The following is a 19,831-nucleotide window of genomic DNA, read 5'->3' on the forward strand; positions in this document are numbered from 1 at the left end:
AGCCAACTATATCTTTAATCTTGTCAATATCCTTTAGTCCAAAGAGAAATATCTAAGTTATAGAAATAGTCCATTAACCAGTTTTCCCAAAGAAACTCAAGTCTTCTTCCTGTTTGCATCCTTTTGTCATTTCCAAAGTTAATTTTATTTCCATGATTTTCCTTTAGGTCTAACTAGGCTTAAAAGTTGGATAGATTTTTCCTAAAAATTGATAGTAATAACTGGAGTAGCTATGCTATGCAAATAAGGGAAGTAGAGAGAATCAAATTATTGTTTCAGTTTTTAGTCCTGGTGGCTGAATATTCCTCACATAATTTGAATACAACATCTCAGTATTATAAGTAATAGTTCAAGAATAATCCATTCAGTTCCTAAAATTTATGTGAGCAGGATTTAATTAGTAAATCATCCATTTAAAATAAATTAGAAAACATGATTTGAGAAATACACTGATGATGAATAGTAAATTTAAAATGTATGACTAATTTAATATCATCAGAACATGATGTGATCAATATATCCCAAGTTCAAGAGAAAAAAGTTCCTACTTAGTTATATTAGTTCATACAAAAATAATCAAATGGCTAAGGAAAAGAGAAAAATTCAGCACATACAGACTGTTAGAGCAGAACTATACACATGATTACATTTAATATATTATAGCTATGACCAATGAATATGTTTAAAAACTTGTAGCAAATATTGTATCAACACTGGTTAAGAGGTGATATGCAGTTTTAAAAGGCATAATGTGTTTTTTAATTTCAAAACAAAGATGATGCCTTTTATGGGTTCTGAAACTAATAAGTGAATGCTTCTTAAATATAGACTTAATATCACAATTTGAAATATCATATTGAATTGGGATGGGAAACTGGTAAAAGGAATTACAAACACTGTTTCGAATACTTCTTTCTTTCTTTCCTTCTTTTGGTTTTGCCTTTTCTTGAGCCACTCCCGTGGCATATGGAGGTTACCAGGCTAGGGGTCCAGTTGGAGCTGTAGCCGCTGGTATACGCCACAGCCACAGCAATATCAGATCTGAGCTGCTTCTATGAGCTACACCACAGCTCAGGGCAATGCCAGATCCTTAAGCCACTGAGTGAGGCCAGGGATTGAACCTACGTCCTCATGGATTCTAGTCAGATTCTTTTCTTCTGAGCCAGGACGGAAACTCCTCTTTCATGATTTTAACTGAGAAAAACAATAGTGATATACGTACAGCAGTTTTTGTTTGTTTTGGCTGCACCCCTGGCATATGGAAGTTCCCAGACCAGGGATCAAACTCAGGCCACAGCAGGAACAACACTGGGTCCTTAACCCACTGTGCCACCACAGTGGGAACTCCTGTATAGCATTCTTCTGACAAACTATTATGGATCTATAGACCATGTTTTTATTTTTGGCCATGCCTATGGCATGCAGAAGTTTCAGGTCAGAGACTGAATCTGTGCCAAAGCCACAACCTGAGCCATAGCAGTGGCAACACCAGATCCTTAACTTGCTGCACTACCAGGGAACTCATATAGATTATGTTTTCAAACCTCACTGTTGAATGTGTCATACATAAAGAGCCAGAAAGACATCTTGAAGGTGTACTTTTTCTCAGTGCAAGAAATACAAATAAGTGAAAGACTAAACAAAATTTTACCCCAAACTAAAACAATCCCTAAATATTCAAGGTTAGAGCTAGCCTTGAAATTATATGCTTGTTGTGTACATATTTATATACTAAACTATCTGCCCTTATTCTCAGTGTATTATAGTGCATAAAAACATCACCACATTAACAATACCAATATTTATATTCCTGGCATCCCATCAATTACTATGGGCTCTGACTTAAAAAAACCTGACCAATTAATAAAGATCAAGAATTAATCACACAGTTTTGCTTTTACACTGCCAACATTTGATCTTCCTAGATGTAATCCACATGAATTTCCCATCTCCTTTCCCACAAGGTGGACTGACTCACTCATAAAATAATTTCATAACTTGAACATCTATAATGTTAAGGAAATGGAGAAAAGTACCAAGGCATCAGCTACTGCCTCCTCCACGTCGGAACCTGTGTTCAGGACTCTCATGGCACTGACAGAGGATGACAGTCGGCTTGACTGGCTGATCCCATACCCCGGACCTAATTCATCAGAAGAAGGAAAACAGCATTGAGAGAGTCATAAATGTAACAGTGTCAGATTGGAGACTTTAAGATCCTTAAGGGGAGGAAAAAAAAAAAAAAAAAAAACCAATGGGGCAAAGCATTTTAAAAGCAATACTGTATTCCCTCGGTACATTTAGTTTTGGTCAAATAAAAGGGTAAGACAATTAAAATCAATGACATTGTGTAGGAAGTAAATTTAAAGAATAGTAGTGACAATACATTTGTGACCAGAAGACAGAAGAAAGCATGGCTGGCCAGCTAAGTAAGGGCTTGCAAGTCTACAGCCCTGTCCAGCTCTATCAGTCAGGCAAATCTCATCCATTTGGTTGAGCCAGAGAACAGCCCAGAACAAAGACCAATCCTCAAACCAGAAACAATTAGGGACCTCAATGAAGCCACACCAGGAATTTACAAGGGAAAACCCCTCCAAGTATTATCTCTTCTCCTTCACGACAGGCTGATTCATTCTAAAACTAAGACATATCATTTGATAATTGTTAAGCACCTAGAATGTGCCCAACATTCTGAGGTATGTACAGACAAACCATAGATGCCTTCTTCTCCTCAACTACTCTCTATACGATCATTTACTATTAAAACACTTCATCCACCATTTTGGTTTTTTTTTTTTTAAACATGTATACAAAGATGAAGTACATAACTAAGAACATAAAACAATTCTATATTTTAAAATGACATAACTTAGGTTACACAAAAGAAAAATGTCCATCTGCCAGTGAGAAAAAGCTCAAAATAAGATTGCTGAAGGAAAAAAGTTACTTAGGGGAAAATTAAAAAAAAAAAAAAGAAAAAAAACCCACACAAATGACTTATCCTCCAACAAATTAAATGTAAACAAAAACAAATCAATTTTAAAACATGATCATTCAATGGAAACTGAAAAGGACAAAAATCTGAGATGAATGCACAGATGATAGTGAAAATGTACTCATCCTTCACCTGAGGCCCCATACACATCGGGGGCGTAGAGGGCACCAGTAGATCTGGAATGGTGTCTGGAGGCTGGAATAACAGGACCATACAAACCTCATCTATTACTATAGAAACAAGGAATAGTGGCAGCACTATAGTCAGGCAAGGAGAGTTAGTTAACAATGGTATTATTATTGAATAGTTCAGGATCAGATTATTGCCAAATAGGGCAACTGAACATTAGCATTCGAACACCATTCTTGACACACAACAGATCTTACGCCTAAGGGGACAGACATAAGCTCACAGGAGACAAAAAAAGCAAGTATTCAAATGGAAGGAAATGTCAAAAGTACAAGCATGAAACAAAGAAATGAACATTGTCGTTAAAAAAAAAACCACTATGGTAACTAGTAACCAATAATAATAATCTCTTCTAATCCTGAACCCATTGAGCAGCTGCTACCAATCAATTTTACAAATAGGTAAACTAAAGCATAAGGAAGGTTACTTAATTTGTTCAAAGCCATACCTCAGTATCTGTACTCTTTCAAGGCCTTTGCTCTAAAACAGTACACATACTATCTTCAGATTGTTTAAAAGATAACATACTTCATTTATGTTAAGATAAACATTTGCTATAATGGTTTATAGAACATAAGTTCTACATTAAGTAGGGTTTTTTTTTTTTTTTTTGCTGCACCCGAAGCATGTGGAAGTTCCCAGGTGAGGGACTGAACCCATGCCACAACAATGACCTGAGCCACAGCAATGACAACACTTGATCCTTAAACTGCTGAGCCACCAGGAAACTCCTTGGTTTTTTAAATATCAGAGCACATTTGAACACCAAAGAAACAGTATTAATAATTTAATAAAAAAATCCCTAGAAACATGTGATTATTCCTATATTTATGACATCTCTCTAAATCTAAATTTAGTATATTTAAAAATTTAGATCTTAAAATCATGATTTTCATAACATCACAAAGTGAGTCTTTCTTAAACAAACCAGGAAAAATTCATTTTATTATTTAATGAAACATACTTAAAAGTTACTGTTTCAGAGATATTAATTAGGACAGTTAAAATACTTTTATTACATGAATTACCCTTTCCTTTGCCACAGGACCTTAATGAATAAGAAAATGACCAAAAGTTTGAAAGGATTAAAGAGAGAATGTTGCATAAAATGTTTAATCAGACCCTGAAAGGTGACTGGTATCATCAGCAAAACACGGTAATATATAGTTTTAACTTTACCAACAGAAATAATTTCTAAAATGATGAGAAAGTGTTGAAACTATATGGAAATACTTTAATAGAGGAAAAACTTTGAAAACCAATTGAAATCAATAGCTTTCTATGGCTGAAGATAACACTGATTTGCCTGTAATAATGTAAGCCTTATTCTGAATCTTGGTTCTAGGAATAGATGGACACTAAGAGTGCAAGTTCCAGAGTTCACCTCTGCTTAGCTCTGACTTACTTCTGGTATTTTAGGGCCTTTCCATGGGCCTTGTGTTACAAGTGAATAAACGGCAAGCTATGGGATTCATCTGCTGAACAGCAATATTCAAGTCAGAGGAGGCAGAAGGATTCACCAAATAAAGACAGCAGAATGCTGGTGAATACAGCAGAAAATGGAATGTAAAGCACAGTCTGGTCTCTGGGAACGCTATCTTCATCCCTGTGTGATAAACAGGGCTATAAAATCTAATTCTTCTAAAACCGTATGATTAAAAGGTTTAACTACCTTTAACCCAAACAGGATGTTTCATTACAATTGAAAAAACTGTCTCTTTCGATAATAAAATGTAAATGATTTAAATGGTCAAGTGGTGGCTTCAAGATAAATCTAGAAAAGTAATGGCTAAACAATCTTTTTAAAAACAGGGAGAACATGTTTATATTTTAAGTAATTAGAAGTTGGTTATAAACATCCTTCAATCTCTATGATATAGGTTTAAACAGTACAGAAACATATTTTTGTTTCTTCTTGAAATGTCAGGTTTTCTACTAATGCCACATTAGATCTTAAAAAATTTAAGATCCCTGCTAATAATGTGTAATACAACTAATGGTAGGGTAGGCAAGCAAGTTTCAAGTAGAAGATGTGGACGAGCAGGAGCAGCAGCAGTGCTGGGTGGCAGTGATGATGACCACAACGACCATGTGCTCACGGTGTGCCAAGCTCTGCTCTGAGGAATCCCAGGTACTGAACAGCTACAGAGCTGGGGTATCAGCCATGCCAAGTGACCCTAGAACACATGCTTTTAGACTACCACACACCTACCCTGCTACTTTCAGCTCTTCAAGGAGGTATGCTTATGTTATGCCAATGTAGCATTTATTTCATTTTTTAAACATATATGCATGAGGATGTACCATGTGTATATGTATATATATATATATATGTATGTATGTGTATGCGTACACACACATACACAGACACTCTACAGACTAAGCCTAGTGTATTTTGCATGTCAACTAAATATATCTTTGGTAAAGTATAGAAAGGGAAACTCTGTGGCACCTGAGACTGGAACACCAACATGGGTTGAAGAGACTCCTGTTTGTGCCCACAGCTCAAAGGGTCAGTACAGGATAGTCTAGTAGTGATATATTTGAGCCAATGGCCTAAAGAACAGGAGATTCATTTCTAGAAATTCTATACTAACATGTCTATTGAAGGAAATAGTAATTCCAACAGATAACAAATAGAACTGTGTTCTACTTAAGTGTCACGAAGTCTGAAGCAAAACTTACTAAGTATTACAGTAACCCGCATTTTTGCAGAATTAAAGAAAACACTTGAAATGGTCATAGGTAAGTGCACAGAAACAAAATACTAGTTAAAATGCTGAGGACCATACCAAAATTCTAAAGATTTTCAACATAAAAAAATTCTCTCTCCAACTATTCTAAAATACTAAAAGTTAAAAAATCTTTTAATATTTTTATAATTGAGGTAAATATACTATTATAATCCAGCTTATAATACAATCTTTATTTATTTACTCATTTATTTTTTGTCTCTCTCTTTTTTTTAAGGACTGTACCAGCAGTCGTATGGAAGTTCGCAGGCTAGGGGTCGAATCTGAGCTGAAGCTGCCGGCCTACACCTCAGCCACAGCAATGTGGGATCCCAGCCGTGTCTGCAACCTACACCACACACAGCTCACGGCAACAGTGGATCCTTAACCTACAGAAGCCAGGGATGGAACCTGTGTCCTTATGGATACTAGCTAGGTTTGTTACCGCTAAGCCACAATGGGAACGCCTATGATCTTTATAATCAGAGACAGGTTTTGTAACAATGACATGATATAATCTAATACATGGGAAATGACTATTAAACTGTAAAATACTATGAAAATATTAATCCCTGCCATTTTAATAAGTAGTTCATATAATATTTTGTAATATATATTCCCTTTCTAGTAACCTAAATAAAATATCTAATGTGAAATGTTAACATATCTGGTAAAAAAGACAAAAGCATTTTATCAAACTAAATAGTCCACATTTCTCTTAAGAGTAAATACTTAAATATCACCTTCAAATTTTACTGGTATATTTATTAGGAAAATCTTGAATTCAGTATTTATTTACTTTAAATCTATCAATTAATTATGAAGGCAATTTGTTTATCCAATGCCTAACTTGCTCATTTAAAACAAGTATATGTCAAAGGAATTTTCCAAACATAAAATTTCCTTCTGACCCATCTCCAAAAGTCAGAAAAGAGAAGAAGAATAGAGTTGATGAAGAAAGCTAAATCCAGGGTTTGTGGAGGTTATCAGATGGTGAAAACACAGTGGGAAGCAATACACCTCACACTTGTGTCAACACTTACCAAGCGGCTGGAAAGAGCGAACAGGACTTGTATCCCGGCTGCTCTCCCGACTGGCTTCCCGGCTGCACCCTTGACTTACACTTGGCCGAGGAATACGACTGCTTCGCGCTGATATGAAGCAATGGACAGCAGCATAGAAGGGGAGTAAAGAGAAGAGCTCGTATTTTTCAATATTTTTTTAATTCTCTTTTTTCCTTTTAGGGCCACACTCGCAGCATATGGGAAGTTCCCAGGCTAGGGGCTGAATCCAAGCTGCAGCTGCTGGCCTACACCACAGCCACAGCAACGCCAGATCCGAGCTGTGTCTGTGACCTATACTGCAGCTCACGGCAATGCTGGATCCTTAACCCACTAAGTGGAGTCAGGGATGGAACCTGCATTCTCATGGTTATCAGTCAGGTTCTAGGTTCATTATCGCTGAGACACAAAAGGAACTCTGAGGAGAAATTATTCTCGATGAAGCATTACCAGTTAAAATTCTTTCTTATTTTACTTTTTTTTGCTTTTTAGTGCCACACCTATGGCAGGCATATGGACATTCCCAGGCTACGGGTTGAATTGGAGCTGCAGCTGCCAGCCTATGCCATAGCCACAGCAATGCCAGATCTAAGCCGTGTCTGCAAACTACACCACAGCTCACGGATCCTTAACCCACAGAGCAAGGCCAGGGATTGAACCAGCATCCTCATGGATACTAGTCAGGTTCACTACTGCTTAGCCACAATGGTAACTCCTACCAGTTAAAATTCTTGAATACAGTCTTCTAGTTTGCATGTGATTAGTAAAAATAATACTTCACTAAAATAAAAAAGGTACAAATAAAAATATTTAAAATATAAATGAATTAGAATTTCAAAATAAGATATCTAATTCAATTTTTAACCTATATATATACTTCAATTCTCATTGAATTTTAAGTTGTTTTCCTCTAACTTAGAAGTGTCTAAATCAAATTCTTCAATCCCACCAAAGCCTGAAGTACAAAAGAAATATAAGGTTCCAAGTTTTACAAAAAAGACCTTACCCACAGAAAGCCTAGATGGACTGGCCTCTCTGCTACAGCCCTGGCTTCGTGGTATCTTGCTTCTCTTCTGTGCTGAGGCTGAATTGACCAGGACTCTTTGAACACCAGAGCTCACAGTGGAGAGGGCTGTTGTGGTCAGAACTCTTCCTGGAGACCCAGACCGGCTGCCAGCTGGACACCAAACACACATACAAATGTTAAGATGTGAACTTCAAGAGAACCTACTGAAAGGATAAAAATTCAAGAAGTACATCTGAGAAAACTGATAGAATGGCAAGTTCTAAGTTCAAAGGAAACAGACTGAGGAAGATTTATATATAATCATAACCTGTAATAAAAAGGTATTCTATATCTACTAGGATTGACTGGTAAATCATGTAAAATATATTTTCATTTTTGGTGCATATTAAGAGGCTATGTTAATAAGGATAACACTATTAAGATTTTCAGAACATAAACAGTATAAAAGATTTCCAAAGAAACAATTTATCTAATACATTTCATATAGTTAAAGCTATACATTAAAGAGTTATATATTAAAGCTACATATTTAAAAGGAAAATTTTAATAGGTCTATTACTGCTATTATTTTTGTAAAGAATATAATAATTAAAATTTGCTTCCTGTTAAAATAGTTCGTCTGCTGAGATGTCTCTAAATAGTTATAATAAATTTATCTATTTTGCTACTATGTATATCTTAGAATTTTATATGATTAAATTTTTAATGTTTATAAAATTGGGCCAGCTAAAAAAGAAACTTGCATTTTGCTATTTGTCTTCAAATAGCATAGGAGTCTTGGGTGGCCACAGTCTGGGATGTAGATGCAGAATGAGGGAAGAACAAGACTAGCTGGCAAATAAATGTTAAAGAAGTGAGACCCTTTCTAAACTAGTGATTTTCAGACTTGAAGACAGAGGATTTGTGGCCAGGGAGATAGAGAGAGCTGGACAAAAATCTCAGAGATTGGAGTGAAAAAAAATTTAAGAAATATGGTTTTAAACTAGAATTTTAAACTAGCTTTTAAGAGAATAAGCTCCTGGTCAAGCAAAACATTTTATATCTGCATTGAAAGGGAAAATGAACTTGATAGCTATAAGGTAAAATCTAATTCTAGGTTCTGAGTGATGGCATTACAGAAAAGTTAAACTTGCACTTAAATAAAATATCATGAGGAGTTCTCTGGTGGCTGAGTGGGTTAAAGACCTAGCATTGTTACTGCTGTGGCAAGAGTTTAATCTCTGGCCCGGAAACTTCCCCATGCCATGGGCACGGCCAAAAAAAAAAAAAAAAAAAAAAAAAAAGTCATGAAAGCAAAAGTGCCCCCTTTATTGGGCATTTCTCCACAGTCACAGCTCAACTAGTCACAGCTCAACTTGTGCAATTTTACCTATCATGCTTCACTTCCACAGAGCACAGATTAAAGCCACAGATGACAATGGGGACAACTAGGGAAAGTCTGTGAGGGAGGGTGCTGAATGCGAGGCAGGGAGTGGTGACTTTTTACTTCAAGCCACATTTTGAGATTTTTTTTTTTTTTTTAAATGAAAGCTTTGATATTTCCTGACTTTTATCATGTTGTGTAGACCAAATAATACATGAATAGAGAGGCAGGTTGGATGTGGCCCATGAACTGCTGAGCTGTGACCCTTGCTACTGTTTTTTGGCATGGTCTTTCTGTACACAATTTAAACTCACGCTTTATTCCTAAACTTTATCAGCACACAAAACGAAACTTATTTTCCAATGATTATAACAATACTGTAAAACAAAACAATGCTTCCGATGAAATAATTTATTATTTGCGTAGAGGGAATTCTAAATTAGTGCAGGGAAATTATACAAGTATATTTTAAAATGAGGGCTCATTTGAATTTTCATGATATTTCAGGTGAAGAATCTTTAAATCAGGTTTCTTTTACTTATAACGTTAAGGATACTCACAAGGCACCTATTTGCTCCATGCAGAGTCTAAACTAAACATACACACCAAAACATCCAAACACCCAACATGCCACAAACTCACAATGCAAGGTAAGCTGATGGAATACTCTATGGCAACACTTGCAACAATATAAAAAGTATAAATAATGAACTGAACACATACAATATGTTACTCTGTTAAAATTAATAATATGAGTTTAGGGGTGAAGGTGTTGGTAGGAGATTGGAGGATTCCTTGAAATGTGGATCTATTCAGCAGAGAGGAATAGAAGCAGAGAAACCATTCCACCTATTCTAGATTTATTGAATTTATCAAAATTATGTAAGCTCACTCTCTCTATATTGAAATTCATTCATGCCCTCTCCTAGAAATAAAACTGTCAGTGTTATTCATTACCCAGTTTCCCCATGCCTCTTGTCCCTGCTGCCTACCAACAGTGTGATATTACCAGTGCCTAAAACTCATTTTGGAATTACTTATTCTTAAATGAAACCATCAAGGCTCAGCAAAAGAACTACCAAGGCTAATTATTTCTTCTGAGAAAACCACAGAGTGATGAAAAAGAGTATGAAACACCTAGGGAATAGAATATGACTAGAAAATATGTTACAAAATTTTAAATTAGATATCTAATTTCTCTTGCACTGCCTAAAGTTTTCAAATTATCATTTAATACCTTTTATGAGACATTCTCCAGGCATTACTAAAGCTCCTCTGCTTCTGTGGGAATATGGATACTTAAAAAAAAAAAAACACCAAGATTTTGGTAATAAATAAGGACAGGTCAAAGAAAAATTGTAAATGGCAAGAAAATTGTAAATTGTAAATTGTAAATGCTAAGAATTTCTGCTGAATAGAGCCCTTTCTTGATAATGAAAATAGGTGATCAAACAACAGAAGCACACATAAAGTCTATAGATTCTTACCACCAATGGTATTAGCAGATTGTGATCCTGAACAAGTGTAAAGGCAGAATTAGGGTAAGGGTTATAATCCATGAAGAGGGAAGGAGCAGATTTAAAATGGATGGCAGATGGAAATAAAAAAGCTTTAGTCAGTTCTCAGAAACTAAAAAACGCTAAAGCAAAAAAAGCAGATTAAAAAAAAAAAATCCCAAAAGCATTGATGTCCATAACAAAAGCAGAACATTTAGTCATTTTTATAGCTGATAAACTGAAATCAGACACTCAGGTACAAAGCAGATGAAATGAAGGTGCAAAAGTAAAATTCTTTAGCTTTTCTTCTACTGATAGCCCAAAATCTAAATAATTAAATGTTTAAACTAAATTATTATTTAAACATTTAATTTAAAACTACAGGTAAGGAAGAACTACAACATCTTCTAGCTGAAGAAAAGTTACATGAAGAAGCTACAGATTTTATCTTTTTCTTAAGACACATAGGGAAAAAAGCAAACAGCAGGAGAGTGGGGAGACAAATTTCTGACAGGCTGTACAATCATTTATACATAATCACTACCAACAACAGGCACTACCAACAACAAAAGACACATTTTTTACATAAATACAAATCCAGAAATCTCTCAGTTGAGTCTGCCTTTATTTATTTTGGTTAGCCATCAGAACATAACTGCTTTGACCCAAGAGATATTTTTCCCCCTAAATGGTGATATAAAAATATGGAAAGACCATGCAAACCCTAATGAATTATCTCACAACAATGTGAAAATGGAGATCACAGCAATATTTTTGTGCAAATATGTTGTAAAGAAACTACTTTCAAATCATACAGGGCCAGAAAAAAATCTTTTTCCAAAAGAATTTGAAATGAAACAAAGTCATTCAAATAAATAAACAGGAAAATAAACATAAACCTCACCAATATAATTTAAAACCTAAGTGATTTTACAGTGGGAAAATCTTCTGATCTTAAAAATCCTACTAGGTCTAAAACGCCTATCATTATGTTTTCCCACTCTAAGAAAGGATATGAAGTATTGTGGACTGGGTTTCAAAGTGAAAAAACAAAGTAAAAAAATTATTTTATATTCTTTGAAGTGATCAGTAGTTATAACACTTAAAAAGGAGGTCCTTAATACAGTAAAAAACCATATACAAAGCACTCTGAATCTCTGCCATAAATCTGGCCTTAGTTTACTTTAGAGGAGAACTCAGTAATCTCACATAAAATTAAGTTTTATCCTTAAGGTACTGGATATAGACAGTTTCTGGCTGCTGCTTTTATTTTTCTTCATACTTTAAATTACTTAACTTTACCAACTGTTTTTGTTTCCTGAAGGCCATAAGAATAACAAGGTACAGAGAAGTGCACAACAGGAGTATAAAATTCAGTCGATATCAGGTTAACAAGGAAAACAATTTTATTAGCTAAAATATAGAGCATGTATTCTGGGCTCAGACATATACACACATAATTTGATCCTCACAACAATCCTGTGAAATTATCCTCTTCATTTTACGGGTTATAGTAGAAGTATACAGAACTATAGCAATTTTAGATAACCTGAAAGAGTCACATTCAAATCTGGGCAGTAAGGCTCCAGAGTCTATGATCCAACTTGACTGAAACACAAATCACTCAGTGATCTTGTTAAAGACTGAATTTAGCAGATCTGTGGTGGCAGGAGATTGTGATGCTGATGCTAGTCCAGGTATCTGGAGTAGCAAGGCTCTAAACTACCCTGCTACTCTGCTAAAGATTAAGTTACTTTAAACTGATTACTCTGAAAAGAAACAAGATCAGAGAGGAATGTGATATGATCTATTCCTAATTTGGTTGGGAGATAAACCCTTACCTAGAGGCATTTGCCCTTATTCCATTTGTAAATAATCCTCAATTAGCAAATCCATTTTCATGGGCATTTCTACTTATTTTAGGACTCTTGTTGAGTGCTCCCATCATTACTCTGCCTGGATTTTTTGACTTTGCAAACAGGATAATCTGTTAGGACTCTGGACTTGTCTAATCACCTCCCTAGCCTCCTCTAAGCCCATCTCTTTTCCCTTATTCCAAGATTTAGGAATCAAGTTAAAAATAGGGCGTCTATATCCTGACAGATCACCTAAACAGCAGTGGAGGATAGCTACAGCTATTTCTTTCCAAAATGGCCAAGTATGTAGAAGAACTTCAGACCACATCCCTAGAAAAAAATTCCTGTTCTAAGAGGTATGTGTGAAGGAAAACCTCTTGCTAAAGAAGAAACAAGAACAAGCTCTTTCAAATTAATAATGCCATAAATGTATATATTTCTATTCTGGAACATACAGGAATGAATCATTCATTTTTATCTAGGCAAAAATTGTGCTTTTTAATAATTGTGCTTATGAAAAACAGCTTCCCAAGAAACTGCAAAAACACAAATCTTAAATTTAACAAGGAACTTGGTCATTTCAATTTATATTTCTTCTCTATGAATCAGAATACACCTACCAAACATGCTAACTGTATTCTAATATATTTTAAGGAGAGTACAAAGATACCACATATCTGCTCTTGAATACCATTAGCAAGATGCAACCAGATTTCATGCTAACATACAGCAATTATTTGGCCTCTAAAAAGCACAATTTTCCACATTTGCAAGTTTCTGAGTAGACTGTGAAAACCTCAATGCTAAAAGATTCGTACTATTTAAAATATCTCCATGCAAAAGTTTGTATAGCAGATGAAGTTTTTTCTTTCTAAGTGGCAGATATCAATGATGCAGCCCTAATAACACACCAAAGACAAGACAACACCCACTCCAAAAATTCCAAAACATGCACAACAACTGACCCAAAACATTGAAAAAAAAAAAATACCTTCATTTTTGTCAGGTGATGATGAACCTAAAGTACAGAACAAGAACTCAGTTGTGGCTTGTCTTTTTTGAAATTCTTTTTGTCTTTTTCCACTGGTCAATCTCCTAATACAGTAATATACAAGAAAGATGCTTATCCTAACATATTAGAAATACAGGAGAGCTAACAGGCAATACATACGCTGTGACTGAGACACCATTTTTGTTCGACTTCTTCCTCTGGTATCTGTCTTGGCACTTCCCATACCAGCAAGTGGTGCTGAAAGCTTTGCTCTCACCCGACCTAAGGAATAAAATTATTTTCATAAAGATATTTTTCTATAATAATATTTGGTAATGAAGAAAAAAATCACTATAATTTTCTAATTGGGTGTGCTTTTCGAGTATTGTTAAATTCTGTAAGATGTAACCTTCACTTACAGATTACAGTCTTAAAGATTCAGAAATACATACTGCTATTTATGTGTTGTACTATAAGCTAACCTTCTTTGACAGTAAAAATAAAGTCAAACTAAAATACCTCCATTCTTAGTTTGATATTATTAGTCCGGTAAAGTAGAGTTATAACTAGGATAATTACTGCAGCATGCACTTACTCTTAATTGGTAGTTCTAATCCTAAAATTTCAGTTTCTATGAAATTTAATTTATTCTCAAGTTCAGCCTATAGCTTAAAATACAAATCTAATCTTAGAAACAACAACCCAACAATCTTTTTGCTTGAAAATGTACTTCCAAAGGGATCTGCAAGAGAACACAGTACAAGGTAAAAATATCTAATCTTTTTATATCCTGTGCTAAAAATCAGATTACTACAGGTGTATATGGACATGTTTACTATTCTCTTTCCCCAACCAACCGATTTCATTCATAAATCATTTGAGGAAATACCAATCACATAAGAGTTGGCACTTTTCCCCACACTTCTCTACCTCCAAGTTGCATTCCTTTCTTCCCTATATTGCCTCATCTCCCTCCATGAAAACAAGCCAGAAAGGTCTGCTTCTAGAACTCTTGAACCAAAGGAAATAATACTTATCAAAGTGTTTAAGTAAACTGTCATTAAAAAGAACAAAAATATACCACTAGTAGGTACTCTGGTGTTCTCAAGCAACAGTCTCAAACACTATCCAAACAGAACCAAAACCCATGATCATAAAGAAAGGGCTCAGAACCCTTTGGAGTTAAAATGTACAAATTGTAGGGGAATCTCAATATAAACATAATATAGCTTGATATGGTTTTGTTAATTTGGAAAAATATACTGAAGAGTACAAAGAAATTACCAAAAGAAAGGAAAGGGAGAAGATAGTAACTAAGAACTAGGCATAAAACAGAAGCAAAATGAGAAGTACAGTTGGCAATCCTAGAATGAATCCTAGGATTCTAGGCCCCTAAAAAGCCAGTAGTTCAGAACTTTTGCCCTTTTATAGAGTGTTTTTAGAGCAGGATACAATGTTCTCCTGACTAAGAAGTAAAACAGAAAGATGAAATTATTATTTTTGAAATGGAGAACTCACCCAATATAACAAAGAAATTAGGATAAATTATTTTGACACTATCTTTATAAATTACAGTGCTACAGGGCCAGTAACTATATTTATAGAATACTCTAAAACTTAAAATATGGAAATATTTCAAAAACATAAGAGTAAATATGAGGCCTCCAAAATGTTAAATCTACCTGGTTGTGTATCATAAGAAAATGTCATCCATGTAAAATTTAGGAGAAAAAAGTGTGTTTCATATCAGAGGTTTAATAAGATAGCCTTCAGGCAGGATAAACAGAAAAATTGAATTTTTTTTCCTTTCTACAAATTCAAAAGCAGTGAGTATTTTTTTTAAAGGTAAACTGACTTAGTAAATTAAAGTCTTATATCTAGAAAGCTTTTGTAATCCCCAGTTCAAATCATATATGCAATTCTCCAGTCAAAGATTCAAAATCAAAGATACATTTAAAAGTTGACTAACTAAATACATTTAAACGCTGATGATATTTAAACTCCAATGATAAAGCAATGGCACATGCTCTCTCAAAGTATAAATGAATTGGCATAAATTAAAAAACAAAAACACAAAGCAAAAGCATTAATGTCACTACAGGAAAAGACGAAACTATGTAACTTTATACTAGATATTACTAAACATGTTAAACAATTATGTTTTTCCAGCATGAGATGATCCAAGAAACAAAGCAAAACTCCAGGATGAAGGATTAAAAAAAAAAAAAATCCATATGTATAACTAACACAACCAAAAATAAAATGTAGAAGTTACCACAGCTGGCAAATTATATGGATTTGCAAAGAAATTAGCCTATTTTAGTTTTTAACATTTCATTCCTACCAATGAAAATATTAATGTAAAGGTATTTGTGTTACTAACAAAATGTATAATTCTTACCATCGTCAGATGCTGTTCCTAAATAAGAGAAATAAAACAATAACATTTCAACAAAGTCTGCCAATGCTGATGTTAAGACTTCCTTCTGCCTCCCACCCAAGACAAAAACCAAAGGGCAAAGAAAAAAAACTATCTTCTAGTTTGTTAGCCTTAAGTTAGTTTTTAAAAGGTTCATTTCGATATAAAACAAAATTTGAGGTAACCTAATGACTCACAGCACCAAAAAAAAGGGCTAAATTAGCCGAAAATAGCAAAATTCTCTAGCGAACACTTTTGTCTACTATATTTCACACTTCAAATTTTAAATGGTGAAAAAAAAATCAGAGAAATCAATCACTCAAGGAAGAGGCAACTCTGCCATTACTCTCTCCAAAACAAAGATTTTTACAGATCTTTTCAGTGTAAGAATACTTTCTGTGCATTTTCAAAAGGTAGCTATGAAAGAACTACAAAAGCTAACTAAAAAACATGGGAGTCAAATCCACGACCTAGGCCTCATTCACCTAGTATTTTCATCAAAGCTTTACAAAGACCCATCCGTCCCTCAGCTATTTTATTGAAAATATTTGTGTTCCCTAGATGGCAATGAAAACTAGCAAAAATGATCAAGTATAAATATCATAACTCACTACTACTACATGGCAATGAGAGATGTTTCTCTGGGTGCATGTAGTTTCTTTCTTTTTTTTTTAATTGTAGGGCTACATATCAGAGAGTAACACATCATGAAACACAGGTGATTTCTCAAAAAGGCTGATGTTTCTGACTCAATAAGAAAAAAATTTTATCTGAAAAGTGACACTACTTTGTTTTTAAAGGATCTAGAATCTCAGCATTAGAAGTGATATCAAAGGGATTGAAATGCAGAAATTATCTCTTGATAAGTTTTCTTTCACTTAATAAGTTTTTAAATGTATGAAATACATTTAAAATACAGAGAACCAGGAGTTCCTGTTGTGGCGCAGCAGAAATGAATTTGACTAGGAACCACAAGGTTGTGGGTTTGATCCCTGGCTTTGCTTGGTGGGTTAAGGATTCAGCGTTGCCGTGAGCTGTGATGTAGGTCAGAGACATGGCTTGGATCCCCAGTTGCTGCGAATGTGGTGTGGGCTGGTGGCTACAGCTCCGACTGGTCCCCTAGCCTGGGAACCTCTATATGCTGCAGGTGAGGCCCTAAAAAGACAAAAGCCAAAAAAACAAAAAACAGAGAACCACAGAAACTAATTATAAGTAACACTCATGTACCTAACCCAAGATTCAATAAATCTTCCATTTCATCAGAATAGAAGATATACCAATTTCAGAGTGTATTCAGTAAAGAGCAGAAATCATACAGGTTTCCATTTTCCCTAGATTTCATACTATGACTTACAGATTCAGGATCTTCTTATAAATTCTTAAAGAAAAAGCTCCTAGATAACATTATGGTATCTGATGAAGTGGAGGGAAAGTGATGATAACATGTAGTCTAATATTATACAAAAATACCATACAGATAAAAATTACCATATTGGGTCAAGTGATTAAAGAGTAACTAAATACTGAAATTTAAAAAGCAAAGCTTAAAGTTCAATTTTGATTAAATGTTAATTTAAAACTCACTCTTAAAAAGATAGCATCTGTAACTTGCATTTCATTTTCATAAACAACCATATGAATCTGTAAAATGTCATTTGTCTCTCTCAGGATCAGAGTTAGTAAACTAAAGAATTGAATCAAATGATTCTGGAGATTCCTTTCCCTTCTGAATCTAATATTTCAGAGAAAGAGTTAAGAAATCAAGAATATTCTAAGAGCTCAGGCTAAAAAAAAAATTAAGATAACTTATTTAACTTCTAAGAAATATTCACCTAGTATTTGGGTAAACTGGGTAACTCAAAATGGATATGCCTAACCCAAAATATATCAGAGAATTATGTATGCATTTTCACATTAAGATTGCTGCTAAATAAGCAGTCTGTTTTCATAAATTAAGAGAATGAACAAAGATATTATATAGAATCCAAGAGCCATAAAAATTTTTAGTAGAATTAGAAAAGGAAGTTCTTACCATCCATCTTGTCAGAAGTATCCTCTTTGATGAAAGAGCAAGCAAAGAACAGAGGAAAACTTAGTATATTAGAAAAAAAATTTTATAACCCCTGGAAAACATTATTTTTAAGAAGACAGAATTCATAGTACAGATACATAAAAAGGAAGTTTGTTTTCAATTAAAACATACTAGGATGGAGTTCCTGTTGGGGTTCAGCAGTAGCAGATCCAGGTAGTATTCATGGAGATGCAGGTTCGATCCCTGAGCTTGCTCAGTGTGATAATGATTCAGCATTGCCATGAGCTGTGGTGTAGGTTGCAATTTTGGCTAAGATCCTGTGTTGCTGTGGCCGTGGCTGTGGCTGTGGCTGGCAGGCTCTGACCTAACCCCTAGGGGAACTTCCATATGCAGGGGGTGTGGCCCTAAAAAGACAAAGAAAAAAAAAATTAAAAAATTAAAAAAATAAATAAAAGAAAGAAAGAAAACATACTGGGAGGTTAAATAAAACAAGGTTCCTTGGTGAGATAAAGATACCTCCCCCCTCAAAAAAAAATTAAAGAACTGAAATGATAATAAGTCTGATTTCCCAAGCATAGAAAAGTTAAAGAAGCTCATGTCCCAACTATGGACCCTTGCACCATCAGGGAAACCCCTGCTTGGATCTGCTGAGTCTCCCGGAATATGAATTGGATCTGCTGAGTCTCCCGGAATATGAATATAAGAGTCACTTTGCCACACTTTCTCTTTTTCTCTGCAGGCTATAGTACACCCCTAAATTCTACTTTGAATTTAGCTCTCTTGTCATTATCTTATATACTGCCTTTTTGCTTTCTCGCCCGTTCCTTCCTCAGTACTTTCAGTCTCTTTAAGACCTGAAATATGGATAAATCTAATAACTCAATTTCTCTATCCCACTACTTGAGGTGCCTCAAGAGAGAAAATCATAAAACCACAAAGCCATGCCTACTGCCACTACTAGAGATTTGGGTAATTATCAGTCTTGGCCTTGAGTGACTATACAGAAAAGCATTAACATACTAGACTTGAGGCTCTTAAGAGGCTATTTGTGAGACCAGCCCTTATCTAGCCTTTGGGAATTTAGTTTTAAATCCTGATTATATGAATGATAAGGCTGTTTTGTGTGTTTGAGTGAACTCCTGCTATACCAAACTGCCTAGACTGTTTTCACAGATATTGTGATTTACGGTGAACATCTGCTAACTTTTGGCGAGCAGGGAACTCTGGCAATTGTGGCTGGTCATGTGGCAGGTGGTTACCACCCTTATTCTACCACCACTCTGGATCTTGTGTCTTAAATGAGCTTCCTGGGCAGAAACACTGTGTACATGTTCTTGCAAATGTGGGTGGTGCAGGAAGAGTGCCTCCACTCTCGTGCTCCCTCAACGGCTATTCCTAAACTCAGGCCACCTCTCAGATACTCTGCTTTTTATTAGCATAGGATCGTGACTTAGACTCCTCAGACAGGAAGTCCTAACAACCTCTGGATAATATGCCTTGTAATGCCCACTTACCCAAATATATCTGAATCTACCTCCTTCTTAATTTTCTTTCCTTCTACCCCAGTGAAACTGATGACCCTTTCACATCCAAGGCTAACTCCCCAGCTATGCTCTACACATCCTATTCCTTATACCTCTTGTAAGAACTCTGGTCACAAGTGATTTCCT

At 35.0% G+C, this 19,831-nt stretch overlaps 1 protein-coding gene across 50 annotated transcripts in view; it reads right to left on the minus strand.

Annotated features, from left to right (window-relative positions):
* CLASP2 (cytoplasmic linker associated protein 2) overlaps window positions 1-19,831 on the minus strand; it is a 205,160-nt gene that overhangs the window by 64,157 nt on the left and 121,172 nt on the right. For 17 of the 50 annotated variants that reach the window (XM_021071593.1, XM_021071591.1, XM_021071578.1 and 14 more), the window contains 6 exons: window positions 18,162-18,185; window positions 16,112-16,129; window positions 13,891-13,992; window positions 7,984-8,154; window positions 6,960-7,067; window positions 2,037-2,143 (listed from right to left, as the gene is read on the minus strand). In XM_021071593.1, the coding sequence (XP_020927252.1) occupies window positions 2,037-2,143; window positions 6,960-7,067; window positions 7,984-8,154; window positions 13,891-13,992; window positions 16,112-16,129; window positions 18,162-18,185 (530 nt within the window). Of the gene's footprint in view, window positions 1-2,036; window positions 2,144-3,127; window positions 3,191-6,959; window positions 7,068-7,983; window positions 8,155-13,710; window positions 13,738-13,890; window positions 13,993-16,111; window positions 16,130-18,161; window positions 18,186-19,831 lie in introns of all 50 variants that reach the window. The other 33 variants (XM_021071572.1, XM_021071571.1, XM_021071567.1 and 30 more) reach the window with 6 other exon arrangements.

Source organism: Sus scrofa, chromosome 13 (genome assembly GCF_000003025.6).
Source record: "Sus scrofa isolate TJ Tabasco breed Duroc chromosome 13, Sscrofa11.1, whole genome shotgun sequence".
Taxonomy (NCBI): Eukaryota; Metazoa; Chordata; class Mammalia; order Artiodactyla; family Suidae; genus Sus; species Sus scrofa.